Raw genomic sequence first — 22,500 nt, forward strand, 5'->3', positions numbered from 1 at the left:
GAGATAAAGAGCGAAAGAGAGAGAGAGAGAGAGAAGAGAGAGAGAGAGAGAGAGAGAGAGAGAGAGAGAATGAATTTTCTTTCATGTGGGAAGTGGAATAAGCAAGGACATGCTCTTTTTCATCCAGCCCTCAGGGCAAAGTAAATCAACAAGCAAACAAACAAGCAAATAACAATGATAATAATCATAAAATATAAAACTAAAAATCCCCCCCCCCCAAAACAAACAAACAAAAAAAACCCCAACAACTCCCCCCAACACACACATACATTTACCCCCCCCCCCCCATCTGCCTCCCCCCCCCCAAAAAAAAAAAAACCCACCCAAACAACAACAAAAACAACAACAACAAAATACACACACAACAAATCACACAAGGAGAAAGTGGAAGAAGAATTGGAGAAAGAAGAAGAAGAAAAATTTAATGAGAACAAAATATGAAAATGGAAAATGGAAAATAAAGCATGAAAACAAACATACATCAAGGGGAACATTAAAGAAAACAGGAAAAGAGAAAGAAAGAAAGAAAATGATGAGGCAAAAAGCACACACACACACACACACACACACACACACACACACACACACACACACACACACACACACACACACACACACACACACACCAACAACAGCAATAATGAGGATGACAAGGAGATTGTTCAGAAAAATGGAAGGCAGCTGACATTTTACAAAGTTGGAACACACACGACCATGTGCATGCACACATGCACACTCTCACACTCACAAACACACGCACAAAACTCTCTCTCTCCCCAAAGGAAAACAAGAGAGGCAAGGCCTTCAAGACTCACTTGTGATAAATTAAGTCCCCTAGCATTAATTACAGAGTAATTTCCCTTTTTTACTATCTGCACCAAAACGTTTGCAAAATAAATAAAAATTCCATGCTTAGCAAAAGAAGTTCCTGTTTGAACAAAAAAATGATAATAATGACTCCTCTTGTTGTTGTGTCAGAATAAGAGGTCAAAGTGCCAAGTTTAGAAAATACAAAAAATATAAATATAACAATAAATGCAGTTTGCATATAATTAGGCTTCTTTTTAAATTTTTTTGTGCCCATCCCAGAGATGCAATATTGTTTTAAACAAGATGACCGGAAAGAACTGATTTTTTCCTATTTTTATGCCAAATTTGGTGTCAACTGACAAAGTATTTGCAGAGAACATGTCAATGTTAAAGTTTACCACGGACACACAGACACACGGACACACACACACACACACAGGCAACCGAACACCGGGTTAAAACATAGACTCACTTTGTTTACACAAGTGAGTCAAAAACAAACAAACCAACAACATGACACACACATGTATATGCTCCATGACAAAAGACAAAAAAGAAAAAAACAGGCATGCATAAGCATGTTCTCTTGTAAACGCACAAATACACATACAAATATGTTCTCCTACAAACAAACACCGACTGAAAAGCAGAGCAACGGGTCAGTAGACAGTGAATGGGTGAAGACAGAGAGAAAGAGAGTGAGAGAGAGAAACAGAGAGAAAGAGAGAGAGAGAGGGAGAGAGAGAGAGAGAGAGAGGGGAGAGAATGAGAAAGGGAAGAAACAGAAAAAACAGAGCGACAGACAGACAGACACACACACACACACACGCACGCACGCACAAAACATCCATATACTCCATGACAAAAGATAAAAAGAAAAACAGGCATGCGTAAGCATGTTCTCTTGTAAACGCACAAATACACATACAAATATGTTCTCCTACAAACAAACACCGACTGAAAAGCAGAGCAACGGGTCAGTAGACAGTGAATGGGTGAAGACAGAGAGAAAGAGAGTGGGAGAGAGAAATGGAGAGAAAGAGAAAGAGAGAGGGAGAGAGAGGTAGGGATGACAGAGAGAGACAGAGGGAGAGGGAGAGAGAGGGAGAGAATGAGAAAGGGAAGAAACAGAAAAAAAAACAGAGAGAGAGACAGACAGACAGACAGACACAGACAGACACACACACACACACACACACGCACACACAAAACAACTTTCGGATACCAACCCACCCACACAGTCCACCATCCACTCACTCTCTCCACCACTGCACATCCCCACCCCGCCATCCACCACACAGTCCGCCACCCCCCTTTCCACTCCTCTCCCAACCCCCAAAGCCCACCACACCCAAACATACCCACTGACACAGCTGGAGAAAAACAACTCACTCTCTCCAATCGGAGCCAGCCCACCCCCTCACACCAAAATCACAACGTGATTCACCAGTCACACAGTCGCCCCCTCCCCCCAAAAACAACAACAAACAAACAAAAAAACCCAAACCAACCAAAAAAGCCCGACACAAAACAAACAAAAACCCCAAACCAACCAAAAAAAACACAAAACAAGCAAACAAAAAACCCCAAACCAACCAACCCCCCCCCCCCCACACACACACACAAAACAAACCAAAAAAAAAGAAAACACCCTGCCCACACTACCCATCCCCAATGCACCTTCCAGCCCCACACACTACCCCCCACCCAACCCCCCTGCCAACACTCCCACCCACCCCGTCCCCTGTCCACTCCACGCCCCCCACTCCCCCCCACCCCCCACTTCCCCCAACTCACCGATGCAGTGGAAAGGGCCGACCAACCGAAAGCCCTTGTGACAGATGCACTGGCCAGTCTGCACGTCACAGCCGTGCTCACACAGGGCACTACAGGGCCATCGCTCCTCGGTCTGCAACACGGGCTGGTCCACAACTGTCACAGCGCGGGTAGGGGGATAGAAACAAACAAACAAACAAACAAGTCATGCTGTTTTCACAACGGCCTGTTTTCTATGCAGACGTAGGCTATAGTATCCGCTATGAATGGGTGGGGGGAAGTATGTGGGGTTGGAAGGTGCACTGGGGATTTGATAGAGTGTGCAGGTTTTTGTTGTTGTTTTGTTTGGTTGGTTTGGGGAGGGGAGGGTTGTTGTTGTTGTATTGGGGGGGGGGGGGGGGGCGGGGGGGGGGGGGGGGGTTGGGCCAGGGGGGGCGAGTATGTGTGATTGGTGATTTTTATGTGAGGGGGGTGGGGGGTGGGGGGGTAGGTGGGGTTGGGGGGAGAGGGTCATGGGCGGGGATCTTAGCATGCTAAGATTTGCTTGGAGTAAAGAATTCCTTGTAAGACAAGTCATTCGGATGAGACGATAAACCGAGGTCCCGTGTGCAACATGCACTTAGCACACGTAAAAGAACCCACTGCAACTAAAGGGTTGTTCCTGGCAAAATTCTATAGAAAAATCCGCTTCGATTAAGAAAAACCAACAAAACTGCACGCTGGAAAAAAACAAAAACAAAAAAAGGGTGGCGCTGTAGTGTAGCGACGCGCTCTCCCTGTGGAGAGCAGCCCGAATTTCACACAGAGAAATCTGCTGTGATAAAAAGAAATACAAATAAAAACAAATACAAATAAGGAATCAGCGCAGACCTAGGACCATTCCGTAACGTTAAGCAATCTTAGCGCTGCAAAGATCTCGATCTGGAGCGGTCCATCCCAGTGTCTTCTTATTCGTATACATCCGGTTCTTCTTATTCTTCTTCTTTCCGTTACACGACAACATCGACTTGCCGGTGACTCTGCCGTGGTTCATGCATGCTGGGTATTTTCCTGTCTCCTTAACCCACCGAACACTGACATGGGTTACAGGATCTTTAACGGGCGTTATTTGATCTTCTGCGTGCGTATACACACGAAGGGGGTTCAGGCACTTGCAGGTCTGCACATAATGTTGACCTGGGAGATCGGAAAAATCTCCACCCTTTACCCACCAGGCGCCGTTACCGTGATTCGAACCCGGGACCCTCAGATTGAAAGTCCAACGATTAAACCACTCTGCTATTGCGCCCGTCGGTTTGTCCTGTTTTCAGTAGCAGTTTACATTACGACCTGCATTCTGTGTAGATGCACAGAATTCTATTTGCATGCATCCGTTTCGACTTGTTTACACTAGTGATTTCCACTACGACCAGTATTCCACGCGGACGCATCCACATCCACATATCTTATTCGCATACTGCCGCTTTGTCCTGTTTACACTCGCTAGAAAAATTCTGCTGCTGGCCATAGGGCACTTCACCCCAGACATCTAAGGATATCGACAACCCCGTAGGAATGTTCTCCTCATCAGACAACACTGACAGGGTGGTCTGAGCCCGGTTCGGGTCATTTCGGATGTGTGAATGCGAGTCAAAGTGTTGTGTATACGCGCGGATTTACTTGGGGCCCGAACAGACCCGAATTGAGTGTAAATCAAAAAACTAAAGTTGATAAAAACCTTTTTGGTGGTAGATGAATCCTCTTGGAGTGAGACACGACGTTTCGAACCATAGGCCCGTTGTCAAGTGATGTTCGAAACGTCGTCTCTCACTCTAAGAAGATTCATCTACCACCAAAAAGGTTTTAATAAACTTTAGTTTTTTGTTCTGAAGTATCCTGCAGTCAACTTTGTTTCCTTCTTCCCTGAGTGTAAATCGTCACAGTCTCAGTTCCAAGGAGGCGTACAAGCTGCGGACTATTTTCAATAGGCTACACTACACCTGCTTTAAAAAACAGAAAGAAAAAGAGCAGATGCCTGACCAATGCACAAACCCAACGTGCGGGTAAGGGCCTTCAGAGTCTACTCTAGACTCCACTACAGCTTGTAATGAAAGAAAATAAACAAAAGAAATACTCAGTTAATTCATCAAAAAAAGGGAGAAATAATTATGAAATAAAATACGGACAAAAATGATCCACTTTCAGCAAACTTGTGCACACCTACACATGTGCATGCTCATACAAGCATGCATACCCAGACACACAACTATCCACCTATCCACCCACACAAAGTAAGAGCACACACACACACACATCTTCACCCACACAAATCACCAGCATTCACACACAATCTTATGACTATGTATATATGTGTGTGCGCATGTGTGTACGACAACAATACAATGGTCCCTGCTCATAATCAGCATAAGATTCACGTACTGAATTCAAGTTTCTCTCTCTCTCTCTCTCTCTCTCTCTCTCCTGCGCATATAAAAAAATAAACGTGACTCACGTGCTGAGTTCATCTTGTGTGTGTGTGTGTGTGTTGACAACAATGTCCCTGTTCACATCTAAACCAACTAGATTCACCTGCTGAATTAATATTTTCTCTCTCGCCTTCCCCCCCACTCGCCCCCCCTCCCCCCTCTCAAGCAACAAGTCAATGGCCCCTGCTCATATCGAAATAAACGAGAATCACGTGCCGAGTTCATATTTCATATGTATGTGTGTGTGTGTGTGTGTGTGTGTGTGTGTGTGTATGTGTGTGTGTGTGTGTGTGTGTGTGTGTGTGTGTGTGTGTGTGTGTGTGTGTGTGTTTGTTGACAACAACGCAATGGACCGTTTTAATTCAATATGGCCCGCGATTTGCACGTCCGTGCCCTTGTGGAAACTAAAAGGATATGTGTGTTGTTTCTGGCCAATCGGTACAAACCATCCCCTACCCCCAAACCCCACCCAAACCTATCCACACACAGACACACACACACACACACACACAGACAGACAGACACGTTTAACAGTTGTTGCTTATTCGAACCAACTTGAAATAACTCTCACTCATACAAACCAGTCAACCCTCACACACACAAACCTGTCAACCACACAAACCTGTTCAACCTGTCAACCCTCACACAAACCTGTCAACCCCCAACCTCAACCATACAAACCTGACGGGACCCTCACTCACACATAACAGTTGACCATCAGTCACACAAACCTGTCAACCCTCAGAAAAAACTGACGGACCCTTGCACAAACCTGTCAACCCCCACACAAACCTGACGGACCATCACACAAACCTGTCAACCCTCAACCACACAAACCTGACGGACCCTCACACAAACCTGTCAACCCACACACAAACCTGACGGACCATCACACAAACCTGTCAACCCTCAACCACACAAACCTGACGGACCCTCACACAAACCTGTCAACCCTCACACAAACCTGTCAACCCTCAACCACACAAACCTGACGGACCCTCACACAAACCTGTCAACCCCCACACAAACCTGTCAACCCTCAACCACACAAACCTGACGGACCATCACACAAAACTGTCAACCCTCAACCACACAAACCTGACGGACCCTCACACACACCTGTCAACCCCCACACAAACCTGTCAACCCTCACTCACTCACCAAAGGCCTTCACTTTGAACGTGCCCTGGATGTCCAGGTCGGTGTCCTTGTGCAGGCTGAAGAAGATGGTGTTGTTGCGGGCCGACAGGAAGGAGGGTGGGGCGAACACCGTGATGTCCACCCGCGTGTCGTCGTCGTCGTCGTCATGGCCCCGCAGCTTGCAGTACACGCCGGTCGTCATCATCAACATCAGCGACACCACCGTCAGCAGCGTCAGGTGGGTGCTGCCAGAGGGAACAGGTGTTTGTGTGGCGTGAAAGAACGATAGAGGCTGTGAGAGTGAAGGTGTTGATTGACAATAAAAGAGTTGGTAACTCTCTCCATTTACAAGGTACACAACTTCAAAGGTGTTTGTAAGATGTAAAAAAAACAAAACAAAACCGATGAGGCTGAGAGAGTGAAGGGTTGACCAACAATAAAGAGTTGGTACCATTTACAATGTACACAATTCAAAGGTACTAGGTGTTTGTATGATGTGAAGGAACGTTGAGGCCGAGAGAGCGATGGATTGATTAACAAGAAAGAGTTGGTAACTCTCTCCATTTACAAGGTACACAACTTCAAAGGTGTTTGTGTGATGTGAAGGAAGGATGGACGGGCGCAATAGCCGAGTGGTTAAAGCGTTGGACTGTCAGTCTGAGGGTCCCGGGTTCGAATCACGGTGACGGCGCCTGGTGGGTGAAGGGTGGAGATTTTTATGATCTCCCAGGTCAACATATGTGCAGACCTGCTTAGTGCCTGAACCCCCTTCGTGTGTATATGCAAGCAGAAGATCAAATACGCACGTTAAAGATCCTGTAATCCATGTCAGCGGTCGGTGGGTTATGGAAACAAGAACATACCCAGCATGCACACCCCCGAAAACGGAGTATGGCTGCCTACATGGCGGGGTAAAAACGGTCATACACGTAAAAGCCCACTCGTGTACATACGAGTGAACGTGGGAGTTGCAGCCCACGAACGCAGAAGAAGAAGAAGAAGAAGGAAGGATGAGGCTGGGAAAGTGAGGGATTAATTAACAACAAAGAGTTGGTAACTCTCTCCATTCACAAGGTAATTTGTATGAACTGAAAGTGGTCAGGCCAGGAGCCAGCTGCATTGCTCGGACGGAAGAGCCTAGTATGGTCGTAACCCGCTACTAACTGTGTGTCGTATGGAAATGATCAATGGCGTAGTTCGGTCAACGTAGGCATTTAGTCACGTGTAACTGTCAAAAAGTTAGAACCAAGCAATGCAGCTGGCACCAGGAGAGTAATGGGTTGATTAAAAATAAAGACTTGGTAACTCTCTCCGTTTACAAGGTGCACAACTTCAAGTCAATGCTGCTCATGCTACCGATTCAGCTAGCACACAGGTGAATAAAAAGTGGCGTAAGCAGCATTGACTTACAGTTTACTGATACCTACATAACTACATGCATATATATGAATGTGTATTGTGTGCGTGTGTTTATGTAAGTTTGTGCCTGCCTATGTGTGCGTATGTGTTAGGGTAGCTGTTAGATACACATGTATGTTAAAATGTGTGTATGCAGTGTGTGTGTGTGTGTGTGTGTGTGTGTGTGTGTGTGTGTGTAGTCACATTTTGGTGTGTGTATGTAACATAGATATAATGTTTTATGTTAACAAAAGCGTTTTTGTAAAGCACCTAGAGCAGATTTCTGGATAGTGTGCTATATAAGTATCCCTTATTATTATTATTATTATTATACCTCTTTCGGCACTGGTGTATATTGGGTGCATAACAGTCGTTCTTTTATTTTATTTTATTTTTTCAAGATTTGCTTCTTCTTCTCCTCCTCCTCCTTCTACAAAGAAGTGTGACAGGAATAACACGATCTTTATCGCCCATATCTGATCTAGTTCGCACGTGAACACACAATACAGGAATGGGCATTAGCAACTCTGTCCGTTTGTTTGAGCAGCGAGACAGGGAAACGCCCCACCATTCATCCCCAGGCCCGCTATGCTTCAAACATCGTTCTACTGCACGCCTTCACTGTACAGTTCTTATTTTGCTGGCAACAACCAACGTTCAAAAGTTGCGGGGATTAAGATTTTCAAACACAAATTGTTCGCCGATTATACCGCTTAGAAAAAAAACAACAAAAAACAAAAAACGTATGAAAAACAACATCTCTGTAAGTTATTCATAAACAAGGAGCATGGCGAAAATAATGAAACTGGTATACTCCGTTAAGGCGGGTCTGTATTTGATATCCATCTTGTGCTATTAGTGCTATCACTACTAAAATTGTAGATTAGTGCTGAAAATACTGCAAAGTGGTATGCACAAACTAAAGATGTGACAGCAGTGTGCATGAAATGAAACCCAGTCATTTTAATAACTGCTCGTTCGTGATCTAGCCACAAACTTCTGCGGGCATATCATCGTTGCACAGTATATATAATATACTGTTTTTCTTTCTCTCTGGTTATAAGGGTATGAGTATGACACAAGACCAAATTACTGAATTTTGTTTTAATTCGTTCATCAATATTTGCTGGTTAATCAATTAATTAATTAATTCATTCATTTGTTCAGTCATTCAGTCATTTTCTTTTTAACCAGAAACTACAGCTTCAGTTTTAGTTTCTCAAGGAGGTGTCACTGGACACATCCATACACGCTACACCACATCTGCGATGCAGATACCTGACAACAGCAACTCAACGCGCCAGTCAGGTGCTTCTGTGTAGTGCCAAAGACGTGGAACAAGCTCCCTGATAACCTCCGTCATTCTGATTCCCTCGCATCTTTTAAATCTCGTCTCAAAACTCACCTTTTCCCTCAGCAATAAGTTCAATTGTGGCAGGTCCACTTCCTTTTCGTTAGGTGTGCTTGACTATGTGTGTATACATATGTATGTGTGCATAACTACATGCATGTATATGAATGTGTATTGTGTGTGCGTGTGTTTATGTAAGTTTGTGCCTGCCTATGTGTGCGTATGTGTTAGGGTAGCTGTTAGATACACATGTATGTTAAAATTTATGTATGCAGTGTGTGTGTGTGTGTGTGTGTGTGTGTGTGTGTGTGTGTGTGTGTGTGTGTGTGTGTGTGTGTGTGTGTGTGTGGTCACATTTTGGTGTGTGTATGTAACATAGATATAATGTTTTATGTTAACAAAAGCGTTTTTGTAAAGCACCTAGAGCAGATTTCTGGATAGTGTGCTATACAAGTATCCATTATTATTATTATTATTATTATTAGTGCATCAATATATTTGTGAACCTGTCACAGTGGAAATCTTCTGCACAAGTTTGGCAGAGGACAATGCTAACGTCCATATTCTAAATATATTTCTGTTAATAATTACGATGTAATAATTAATTGCAATGTTCTAAAAGCGAATATGTGAAATGCTTTTATTTGAGAACATATGTTTATTACTCTTGTTTAATCAAGTAAACCGCGTGTGTGGGGTGGGTGGGTGCGGGTGTGTGCTGATTATCTGGTTGTGGTTTTCCGCAATTTATCTTTATTCTTATCTTATCTGTCTGTTATAATCAATGTGCAATATAGTTGGCTATGCTTATAATAATTATATTCAAAATAATATTTCTTAATTCTTTCTGTTTTTACATTAAAAATACCAGTTATTACCTGCAGTGTGTGGATGTATGTATGAAACGGTGTATGTGATTTTTTTTTACATTTGTGTCTTCGTAATATTCGTAAAAGCTGTTGTTGACTTTTACAGTTATGGTCCCCATGTTGTTTTACTTGTCTATGTTGTGATAATGCACCTGACCAAATTTCTCCAGTTGGGGATAATAAAGTTATTCTTATTCTTATTCACTTCGGTTGCCGTGGGTTCTTTTCAGTGCACCATGTGCATGCTGCACACGGGACCTCGGGTTTATCGTCTCATCCTAATGACTAGGCGCTAAACTTACTTCTCCGGTCAAACTAGGGCGAAAGGGCGCGAGCGGGAATCGAACCCAGACCCTCACGGACAATGTGTTGCCATTAAAACCGTCTTAACCATTCTGCCACCTTGGCTGAAACTGAAAACTGAGAAAGAGAAACATAACATAAGCGTCTAAACCATTCAACTACCTTCCTCCTCTCTCCTTCACCCCCCCCCCCCGCCCCCACAACCCCCACCCCACCCCACCCCCGCGTCCTCCCTCGACTCAAAACTGAGAACAGAAACATAAGCGTCCAAACCATTTAGCCACCATCCCCCTTTCGACTAAAAAAAAACCCCCCACAGAGGACAGAAAACTATACACAGTTCACGCACAACACACAAAAACACACACACAAACATCACTCACAACTTGGATCCAAAACCCAAACGTCCACCACCACCACCACCACCGCCGCCGCCGCCGCCACCACCACGACCCCCACCCCCCGACCTGCCGCTGTCCGGGGGACGGCTGCGGGGGGCTTCTGAGGAGGGGCCGCCCTTGGTGGAGTTGTTGGGCAGGGTGATGTACTCCCCCACGGAGCCCCGGGGGTAGGGAGGGGCGGGCTCCCCCAGTGCCCCCGACTGCTGCAGGCTGAAGTAACTGTCACACACACACACACACACACACACACACGCACACACAAAGACATACATACACACATACACACACACACACACACAAACACACACACACACACAAAGACATACATACACACACACACATACACACACAAAGACACACACACACACACACACACACACAAACACACACACAGACATACACACACACACAAAGACACGCACACACAAAGACATACACACACACACACACACACACACACACACACACACACACGCACACACAAAGACATACATACACACATACACACACACACACACACAAACACACAAGCGCGCGCACACACATTCACAGACAGACAGAGAGACAATTATTTTCCGATCAAACACAGCTATTCTGGAACAGTAGGCATAATATGCATCACACACAATTATATATATATATATATATGTGTGTGTGTGTGTGTGTGTGTGTGTGTGTGTGTGTGTGTGTGTCTTTGTGTGTGTGTGTGTGTGTAGAGAGAGAGAGAGAGAGAGAGAGAGAGAGACAGACAGACAGACAGGAGACAGACAGACAGAGGAGAAAAAGGAGGCATAAAGGAAAGGACCAGAAAAAAAGAAACAGACGGGCAAAGAGAGAGAGAGAGAGACAGAGACAGAGAGAGAAAGAGATTTCATCACTTCAGACATGACGTCTTTTGAAGGTTTTGCGTCATGGACAAAAGTTAATGACGCCTCTTTGCTGTGCCATGAAGGCCGCACCGGTCGACGTAGACTTGTGTCCTTGGACACAACAAAGTTCACCGCAAGCTCTTTCAGAACCGACAGGCCATAAATTAATGACCTTTCAGTTTCTCACTTTCGATGGAGAGTTTCCTCAGTGCCAGACTCGATGTGCTCAAAAAGTGGCCTGTTCGGGTTTCAGAAAGCTATGACCGAATCTTGAGTCGAGTCAACCATTTGGAAATGAGTCTGAGACAAGACGAAGTTATGGTGAGACGGGATTTATACATGGATTTATATACACGGCGTTGGGTTTACAAACCAGTTTGATACAGTATCAGATAATTATTTAGTGATTTGTTTTGAATCCAAGGGCATGATCATGATTGTTGTTTGCATAAAGGACTGTGTGTGTGTGTGTGTGAGTGTGTGTGTGTGTGTGTGTGTGTGTGTGTGTGTGTGTGTGTGTGTGTGTGTGTGTGTGTGTGTGTGTGTGTGACAAAGCATGCATATAACGTTCTCAATCACTGTACGTGTGTTCCATGTTATGTTCATATTTCATGAACAAAAGCAAAATATTTTAACAGATCTGCAGACTTAGAAACATGCTTGTGCGTATATTTTAATATAAAAATATATATATAATGACCCCAAACCAAATCAACGCCATACAGCTTCAGTAAAAAAAAAAAAATCAAAAAAAATCTTTCTTTCTTTCTTTCTTTCTTATCACTGTGTCAATTCAACCTGTTACTACTGTCAGACAAAAAGATGAAAACTGCAAGTATAGTTACAATAAGTGAGCCTTTTTTCCATACCCCCCCCCTGCCAATACCATACCCTACTGTTGACTCTCCGCCCTTCTTACGATTCTGCACACATATGATTATGATCCATTCCCTAATCTCATCATCAGGAACAGATGACATATAAATCGGAAACGAACTGAAATTTTAATGGATATTCACGAAAACACTACATTCTTACAACAAATGTACTGTTGTGCAGGTATGTACATGTACGCACGCACGCACGCACACAGACACACACACACACACACACAACACAACACACCAAAACAATCACGCACACACACACACACACACACACACAACACACACACACACACACACTTCCCTGACAAACACAGCAGCTGTTCCGAAACGGAAGGTGAGCACGTGCAGCACAACACAGAAGAACCACAGCAGAAGCACCTGACTGACCTGGGAGGGGGAGGGAAGCTGAAGGACGACCCGTCCTGGTTGAGCTCCTCCTGCGGGAGGGGCGGTGGAGGCAGGTTCGGGGAACTGGAATCCACCTCAGAGTTCACCGGGGTGGACGTCTGATCCGAGGAGATACCCGAAGACATACCCGACGACACCCCGGAATCGGAGGAGGGGCGGTTGTTGCTGCTGTTTTCCTGGGTCCTGGGAATGATGCTGCTGTACGGGCGGGGTTTGGGGACGCCCATAAGCGCCGAGTCCCGGCCGAAGAACATGGACCTGGGCCCCGTGAGGTTGCTGTCGTCTTGAGTCTTGCCCCCTCGCCCCAGCGAGGCGGTCCTGGGGCTGGGCAGGCCGCCGTCGGAGAAGAAGTCCTCGGCGTCCAGCGGGGGGATGTCAATGTCCGAGTCGTCCAGGTTGTAGTACGTGTGGCCCGGGGTGTTGGCGTCGAAGATTTCGCTGCTTCCGTACAGGGATCTGGACCTCCCGCCTTCGCTCTGAACGCTTTCGCAGTCCTCGCGGGGGTCCTCCGGGATGTCGCCCATGGCGGCAAACCCCGGGGGGAGCCTGGCGCCGGCGGCGGCGGCGGTGGTGGTATACTTGGGAGGCACGGGGGGAGGGAGGGAGGAGGGCTTGTCCGAGGAGGCTTCGTCTGGTTCCTTGAAGCGGATGGTTTTATTCTGCGAGGAGGAGGACGGAGGTGGCGGTAGCGGCACCTGGGCGGGGGAGTTGAAGGTGGTGAGGGTGGGGCGGGAGGAGTCAGGGGACAGGTTTCCCCCGAACCCCGGCAGGCTCTGTTTGTCGGGCGTCGTCACCTTGACGATCTCCGGCTTGTGGACGTCGGCCAGGACCTGAAGCCCGGAGTCGGCGTGATCCTGGTCGTGGAAAGGCGGAGGGGCGTCCCCCTTCAGGGGGCAGGTCTTGGGGGGCTCCACGTGACTCCTGGGGGCGCTGCCCTGCCTGGTGGCGCTGCGCTGCGGCGACATGAAGGAAGACATGGGTTTGTTGCGCTCGTGGGTGTTCTCGTAGTTGTGTTCTGCCGGGTTCAGCTCCCAGATGCCTTCCTCCAGCATGTCCACGTCCATGTCTGTCTCAGAGTCAACCGATTCGTCGGCGGAGCCCGACATGACCTCCGGCCCGGAGGCCACCCCGGTGTACAGGCCCGTAGCCGTGCGGCGCCGCGCCGGCTGTTTGGGTTTGTCCTTGACCGGCGGCTTGGAGGACTTGTCCTTCCTCAGCAGATCCTTGTGGATGTTCTTGTTCTGGGAGTGCAGCTGGTTCTTGATCAGGTTCCGCTCCTGGGGCGTCAAGCGGTGAGGGTCGTTCTCGTTGGTGGTGGGGTCTGCACTGTCCACGTCCTTCAGCTTCAGCAGAGTTAGCTCCTCCTGAAACAAACCACAGCCACACAGTTGGTTGTCTTCCCCTTGCAGGGTTCCTGCGGCTTCAGGGACGGCGTGGACTGGAAAGGGTTCAAAGGAGTTTAACCCTATTAGTTTCAGTTCACCACCCACGCCCTCTAAGCTTTGTTTTCAGTTCCAGTTTCTCACGGAGGCGTCACTGCATTCGGACAAATGTAAAAACGTCACACCGAATCTGCTGGACAGATGCCTGACAACCGCATCACCAAAACGCTTGTCAGGCCTTGAGTGCATGACGAATATATTTGTGTACCTATGTGAGTGGATTTCCTATGCACAAGTATGCCAGAGGACAAGACTTTGCTTGCCATGGGTTTTGTTTTGTTTTTCCTTGTGTGTGCCTTGTGCGTATTGTACACAGTACCTCGGTTTATCGATTCATCAGAATGACAAGATATACAGTTTTGATTTTCCAGTCAAACTTGGAAGAAAAGGCGAAAAATTGAAATGAAATTATGGTGTTTACAGCCTCGCCGACCACTAAGGCCACCTCAAGGCTATCGCCACGTTAATACCTACTACAAGGGTAAAAAAACGAACAATAAAAACAAGTCACCACTTTAAGCTTTCCACTCAAAGTTTTAAAAAAACCTTCGATAGTTTAAAACCTTTAAATCTGATTACAAATGTTCACTTCTTTCAAGAAGTCCATCAGCACCCACGGAGGGACATCACGAAACAAGGTCTTCAAAGAAACCGCCGTGTAATGTCTGTGTCTAACGTCATGCAGATCCCAACAGTCAAGGAGCACGAGCAGGAATCAAACCTAGACCCACACGGACACTGTATTGACAGATAGGCATCTTAGCCATTCTGCCACCTTCCTCCCTCCAATAACGAACGACCCTATGGGCTTCAGGCAAAAGGCTGTAAAACACCAGTCTGCTTTAGTCAAGTCTGAGATGTAGTTTCAGTTTCAGTAGCTCAAGGAGGCGTCACTGCGTTCGGGCAAATCCATATACGCTACACCACATCTGCCAAGCAGATGCCTGACCAGCAGCGTAACCCAACGCGCTTAGTCAGGCCTTGAGAAAAAAAAAAAGATAAATACATAAAAAAAAGAACTACTACTACTAATAATAATATGTATAAGGCGCAAAAACTTGATGAAGTCAACTTTTGGCGTACAACCCCCCCCCCCAAAAAAAAAAAACCCCAAAAAACAAACAAACAAAAAAACTAAATAAATAACTAGATAAATAACTAACTAAATAATAATATAATAATAAAAAAAAAGATAATAACCAAAAAAAAAACCAACAAAAAAACAAACAAACAAACAAAAAAACCAATAATAAAAATAAAATAAATAAATAAATAAAATAATTAAATAAAAAAGACAACAAATATGATAAATAAGCAAATAAATGGAAAAAAATACGGGCATAGATGTAGTGGATTCAAGCAAGTCATGTGTATTATGACAACTACTTGCAACCAAGGGAGGGAAAATCAAAATGAGGCAAGTTATCATACAACGGATGATAGAAGAGAGAAAACATAAAAGAAAACGAAACAGTATTAACGGAAGCTTTCAAAAGAAACATTTCGGTTTTTTAATTACACAACTGCTTTCTTTCACACCACACTTTTCTTTCTTCTTTCATTCAAAACACGCATGTGTTCAGGACTCGCCCCCTCGAACAACTCAACCTGCACCGAATCAAAAAACCCAAGCTCTCAACAACCTGACCCTTAACGGCGTCATCAAATAATGTAGTTGTAGTCGTTGGACTCAGCTCTACCGAAACATGCACACACCTCATCATTTTATCAATGTCTCACATCCATGCGCAAAAGTGCAATTTAACACACACACACACACACACACACACACAATGATTGCTGAATCCCTGTTACACAGTCCGATTGGAGTGTTCCTGTAATGAGACCTCTGCCTATCTTCCACTATTTCTCTCTCCACTCCCACCTCTTTCCCTCACGTCTAATATCACCCAAGACGAAAAGACTTAAAACCCAAAGGAACCGAACGCCTGACAAACTGACCATCTCAATGGCCTCGGCCTTCTCATATCTCTCTCTCTCTCTTTCCCCCCCTCCCCCCCCCTCTCTCTCTCTCACGTCTAATATCACCCAAGACGAAAAGACGTAAAACCCAAAGGAACCAAACGCCTGTCAGACTGACCATCTCAAAGACCTCCGCCTCCTCCTCCTCCTTCTCTCTCTCTCTCCTCACACACACACACACACACACACACACGTCCAGTATCACTCAAGACGTAAAAAGACATAACACCAAGGGACACACACACACACACACACACACACACACACACACACACACACACACGTCCAGTATCACTCAAGACGTAAAAAGACATAACACCAAGGGACACACACACACACACACACACACACATACACACACACACACACACACGTCCAGTATCACTCAAGACGTAAAAAGACATAACACCAAGGGACACACACACACACACACACACACACACACACACACACACGTCCAGTATCACTCAAGACGTAAAAAGACATAACACCAAGGGAACCAAACGCCTCACAGGCAGACTGACCATCTCAATGGCCTCCGCCTCCTCCTTCTCTCTCTCTCTCTGTCTCTCTCTCACACACACACACACACACACACACACGCGTCCAGTATCACTCAAGACGTAAAGAGACATAACACCAAGGGAACCAAACGCCTCACAGGCAGACTGACCATCTCAATGGCCTCAGCCTCCTCCTCCTCAGGCATCTCCGGCACCTGCTTGAGGGAGTCGTCGTTGTGGGGTCCGTCCGTCTCGTCGCGGTCCGCGGGCGGGATGGGCAGGTCGCCCAGGGGAGGGAGGTTCACCACCTGCCCACACACAGCACGACCATAGGTCAGGTGTGTCGTTCAGAACGTCCATCTGCGCCTGTCTGTACAGCGTTGTGAATCACGACAGGTGCTTCAGGTGTAAAAAGACTTTCTTGTACTGGTTCTGTCGAGTTCAATGTTTTTGTATCGCGACAATTTCTTATTGCGACAATACGTATTAAAACCAGGTGTTGTATTACCGTCCCCCCCCCCAACCCAACCCCTAGGGCATTTAACAATTGTATGACACCTGCCCCCCCCCCCCCACCCCTCCCCATCCCACCCAAGGACATTTAACAAGTTTGAAAAATGTTGACGGAAGGACAGATTGATAAACTGATGGGAAAATAGGAGGAGAGAACGGGGGGAAAAAAAAGGGAACGAAAAGAAAACTCTGAACAGAACTTACATGCTGTCACAGAAAGTGTTGACCCCCATACTTCCCTCTCTCGAAGGCTGCCCTTAAAACAGATAAATAAAGAAAAAGAGGAACAAAAAAACAACAACAAAAAACAAAAAAAACCCAAAAACAACAACAAAAAAAGGAAAGATAACCTGCACGCTATCCTAGGACTTATAGACACCCCCACACCCCCTACCCAACTGCTGCTAATCCCACAAAAAGATGAAAAATCTTCAGAATTGTAACCCCCCCATACCCCTCTCCCCTCACCACATCCAACCGCTGCTGACACTTATATAATTATAAAGAAAAACGAAGGAAAAAAAAGAAGATAGACAACCCTGTAGGCTGTTCCAGGACTTGAACACTCCTTCCCTCCCGCACCCCCCCCCCCCCCCCCCGACCCCCCTCATTTCCCCACCTGACTGCTGCCAACCACACTAAGACAGGTCTCCACAGAAAATGGACAAACAGAAAGAATGGAGTGCAGGCTGTTCCAGGACAAGTCCACCTCCTCTCCCTCCTCCCCAAGAGAAAAAAAGACACACACATATATATATATATATATATATATATATATATATATATATATATATATATATATATATATACATATGATCATGCAATCCCAGTATTACTGGCAAATGGGTGCTAAAATAACATGCAAATTATTGTGTATTTTATTTTGTTACGCCATGTCATTATTAATGCTATGCTCCAACTAACCCCCCAGTTCCCAGTTCAGGCTCAACTAGTCAGATACAGAGCCGTATTGTAAATCTAAGTTGTGATCTGTGCATTTGTCTATTCCTATTGCATTGTACCAGACTGATGATTACATTTGGCCTTTTATTTCATTTCCCCCCCCATTTGTATTATCCCCCCTTTTGTTTCTTCTTTTTAAATTATCCTCGCTCTTCCTCTGTGGCCGTCATCCTGTTATTGTCATGTTTCCTTGTTTCTCTATGACTCAAAAGAGTTAATGGGAATAAACAAACTCTGAAACTCTGAAACCAAGACTATTGGCTGCCATATAAATAAATAGATAAATAAATAAAGATTGAGAACCTGGGGGCTGCTCCAGGACGTGGTGATCCCTCTCCCCCCCCCCCTTCCCACTGCTGCTGCCAGTCACATAGATCTAGATAACAAAAAGAAAGGATGTAGAGCCTGCAGGCTATTCCAGGACTTGTACCCCCCCCTCCTCCTATCACCCTCACCAATCTGACTGCTGATTGTCACACAGATTATTTAAAAAAAAAAAAAAAAAAAGGATGGACAGCCTGCAGGCTATTCCAGGACTTGAAACCCCCCCCACCTCACCCTGACTGCTGCCAGTCACACAAACTACAAACAAAAAGGATGGAGAGCCTGCAGGCTATTCCAGGACTTGAACCCTCCCCCCCACCCCCACCTCACTCTCACTGATCTGACTGCTGCTTGTCACACAGATAAAAAAAAAAAAAAACAGGATGGAGAGCCTGCATGAACAACTTGACCTTGAGGGCGAAACGCCAATAGGTCGTTGAACTCACCCATACAGAGCCTGCAGGCTATTCCAGGATTTGTAACCCCCCCCCCCCTGCCCCCCTTTCCTTCCCCTCACCGACCTGACTGCTGCCAGTCACACAAAGGCAGGTCTCTAAAGAAGAAGAAGAAGAAGAAGAAGAAAAAAAAACCCACCAAAAACAGCAACAACAACAGTTTCAGTTTCAGTTTCAGTAGCTCAAGGAGGCGTCACTGCGTTCGGACAAATCCATATACGCTACACCACATCTGCCAAGCAGATGCCTGACCAGCAGCGTAACCCAACGCGCTTAGTCAGGCCTGGAGGGGAAAAAAAAAAGAAAAAAAAAGGTGAATCAATGATAGATAAGCTTACACAAATAAATAAATAAATAATAAATAATAACTAAAAAAAAAATTAAAAAAAAAAAAAGAGGAGAGGAGAAAAGGGCAGAGAACCTGCAGGCTGTTCCGGGACCTGTACACCCCCCGCTGGCTGCTGCCCGCGACGCTCTTCTTCTCCGCCAGGTCGTAGAGGGAACGCTCGTAGCGATACCAGCAGCAGGCGTATAGGGAGGCCACCAACATCACCACGGTGGTGGCCCCTGCCAGGCACACCGCCAGCCACGTCAGCGTGACCACGGCCACTGAGGGGTCCTTCTCCCTCTGGTGGGGCACGTCGTCGTTACATCGTTATCGTCATTATCATCGTCATTAACATCATCAGTATCATCATCATCATCGTCAGCAGAAGCAGCAGCAGCAGCATCACAGATCATCATACGGATAATTATCACCACCGACGAGCGCAATAGCCGAGTGGTTTAAGCGTTGGACCTTCAATCTGAGGGTCCCGGGTTCGAATCTCGGTAACGGCGCCTGGTGGGTAAAGGGTGGATATTTTTACGATCTCCCAGGTCAACATACGTGCAGACCTGCTTGTGCCTGAACCCCCTTCGTGTGTATACGCGAACAGAAGATCAAATTTGTACGTTAAAGATCCCGTAATCCATGTCAGCGTTCGGTGGGTTATAGAAACAAGAATATACCCAGCATGAACACCCCCGAAAGCGGAGTATGGCTGCCTTCAAGGCGGGGTAAAATCAGTCGTACACGTAAAAGCCCACTCGTGTACATACGAGTGAACGTGGGAGTTGCAGCCCACGAACGACGACGACGAAGAAGAAGAAGAATTATCATCATCATTATTGTTTTTGTTATTATTATCATTATTGCTATCATTATTATTATCATCATCATTATTGTTGTTATCATTATCATTATTACAATCATTAATATTATTATCATCATAAATGACACTTCGTATGATCCTATGAACGTCTCCTCAGTAACCACAAGCAAGAAACGAAAACTGAAGAGGTAAGGGCACGTCCAATCATAATTATCATCATCATCATCATCGTCGTCGTCGTCGTCGTCTTAATCGTCATCATCATCATCATAAACGACGCTTCATAAGATCCTACGAAGGTCTTCCCAGTAACCACAAGCAAGAAACCAAAACTGAAGTGGTATGGGCATGTCCAACAACATCCTCCATTACCATCCATGCTTGAAAAAAAAGAAAAAAAAGAAAAAAATAAACAGAGAAGGGGGGCACAATAGAAGAACACAAACAAACGAACGAACACGAAAAACAACAACAACAACACTAGCGATCAATAATATAAATTTAGTCCTTTCTACAATGAAAATATGGGCGACAGGAAAGAAGCATTCATAAATAAACGTACAGAAAATTTAATAAAAAAAAACCCCAAACAAAAACAGTAAACGTATTCAAATCATGAGAAAAGGCCAAGAAGGTACGACAAATGAACCACCACCACCCCCCTCCTTACCAGGAACACGCCTTCCACACACGTGTGTGTGTGTGTGTGTGTGTGTGTGTGTGTGTGTGTGTGTGTGTGTGTGTGTGAGAGAGAGAGAGAGAGAGAGAGATCAACACAATCACTCGATAATAATACACAATAAATATTCTTTTCTTTCAATCAAACAGTCACTGGCACCCTCTTCATCAGCACACAACAGCACACAACAGCGCACAGCAAACAGCGACAGACACAGACCACACCCCATCAAACACTGACCACTTGAAGCAGAAGACCATCGTCGTGTGACCCCAGTTCGGCCTTGACCTTATAGGCTGCAGGGAGGTCAGGAGCGGAGATGTTGACCACCACACGGAACTCGCTGGACTCCACCAGTCTGACAGTGCCCTGTAACACATGGAATCCACCCGTGTTACTGTGCTGTGCCCTGTGACACATGGAATCCACCAGTGTTACTGTGGCCTGTAACACACAGAATCCACCACTGTCACTGTGCCCTGTAACACACAGAATCCACCACTGTCACTGTGCCCTGTAACACACAGAATCCACCACTGTCACTGTGCCCTGTAACACACAGAATCTACCTATCTGATTGTGCCCTGTAACACAGAATCTACCTATCTGACTGTGCCCTGTAACACATAGAATCCACCACTGTCACTGTGCCCTGTAACACATAGAATCCATCAATGTTACTGTGTCAAATAACACATAGAATCCACCACTGTCATTGTGCCCTGAACACAGAATCCACCCGTAATACTGTGCCTGTAACACACAGAATCCATCAATGTTACTATGTCCTGTAACACACAGAATCCACCCGTGTTACTGTGCCTGTAACACACAGAATCCACCAGTCTTACTGTGCCCTGTAACATACAGAATCGACCAGTTTTACTGTGCCCTGTAACACACAGAATCAACCAGTTTTACCGTGCCCTGTAACACACAGAATCAACCAGTGTTACCGTGCCCAGTAACACACAAAATCGTCCATTGTTACCGTGCCCTGTAACAAAAAAAATCAACCAGTATTACCGTGTCCTGTAACACACAGAATCCACCAGTGTTACCGTGCCCTGTAACACACAGAATCCACCAGTGTTACCGTGCCCTGTAACACACAGAATCCACCAGTGTTATCGTGCCCTGTAACACACAGAATCCACCAGTGTTACCGTGCCCTGTAACACACAGAATCCACCAGTGTTACCGTGCCCTGTAACACACAGAATCCACCAGTGTTACCGTGCCCTGTAACAAAAAAATCCACCAGTATCACCGTGTCCTGTAACACACAGAATCCACCAGTGTTACCGTGCCCTGTAACGCACAGAATCCACCAGTGTTATTGTGCCCTGTAATACACAGGATCCACAAATCATACTGTGGTCTAAAAAACAAAAAAAAAATCATCAGTTTTAATGTGTCCTGAAATAAAGAATCCACCTGTCTAACTGTGCCCTGTAACACAGAATCCACTTTATCAAACGTTTCAAGAAAAACACTGAATATGTCGGTCATACGTGCCCATGAAAAACAGAAAAACCAACCGCTTATGACACGTGCGCGCGCGTACACACACACACACACACATTTCTCTCTCCCCCACACTCTCTCTCCCCACATCACCCACTCCACACCTCCACCACACCATTCCCCCTACAACCACCACACCGCCAAACACGCAACCACCTTCAGGATTTTCGGCTCCAACGAGCCTGGACCTGCCAAGATTATGCAGGCCGATAGTCGAACCCGAACCCAGCCTGTCTGCTCGAGGGCCCGCTAGAAGACAAAGCGGCGAGTTCCCTCCCTC

At 45.8% G+C, this 22,500-nt stretch overlaps 1 protein-coding gene across 4 annotated transcripts in view; it reads right to left on the reverse strand.

The window, feature by feature from the left end:
- Positions 1 to 22,500, reverse strand: part of LOC143289212 (uncharacterized) — a 220,034-nt gene that overhangs the window by 50,880 nt on the left and 146,654 nt on the right. For all 4 annotated transcript variants that reach the window (XM_076598159.1, XM_076598157.1, XM_076598158.1 and 1 more), the window contains 7 exons: positions 20,934 to 21,062; positions 19,282 to 19,488; positions 16,776 to 16,913; positions 12,657 to 14,041; positions 10,496 to 10,732; positions 6,213 to 6,436; positions 2,608 to 2,742 (listed from right to left, as the gene is read on the reverse strand). In XM_076598159.1, coding sequence (XP_076454274.1) covers positions 2,608 to 2,742; positions 6,213 to 6,436; positions 10,496 to 10,732; positions 12,657 to 14,041; positions 16,776 to 16,913; positions 19,282 to 19,488; positions 20,934 to 21,062 — 2,455 coding nt within the window. The remainder of the gene's footprint in view (positions 1 to 2,607; positions 2,743 to 6,212; positions 6,437 to 10,495; positions 10,733 to 12,656; positions 14,042 to 16,775; positions 16,914 to 19,281; positions 19,489 to 20,933; positions 21,063 to 22,500) is intronic.

Source organism: Babylonia areolata, chromosome 13 (assembly GCF_041734735.1).
Source record: "Babylonia areolata isolate BAREFJ2019XMU chromosome 13, ASM4173473v1, whole genome shotgun sequence".
In the NCBI taxonomy this organism is placed as follows: Eukaryota; Metazoa; Mollusca; class Gastropoda; order Neogastropoda; family Buccinidae; genus Babylonia; species Babylonia areolata.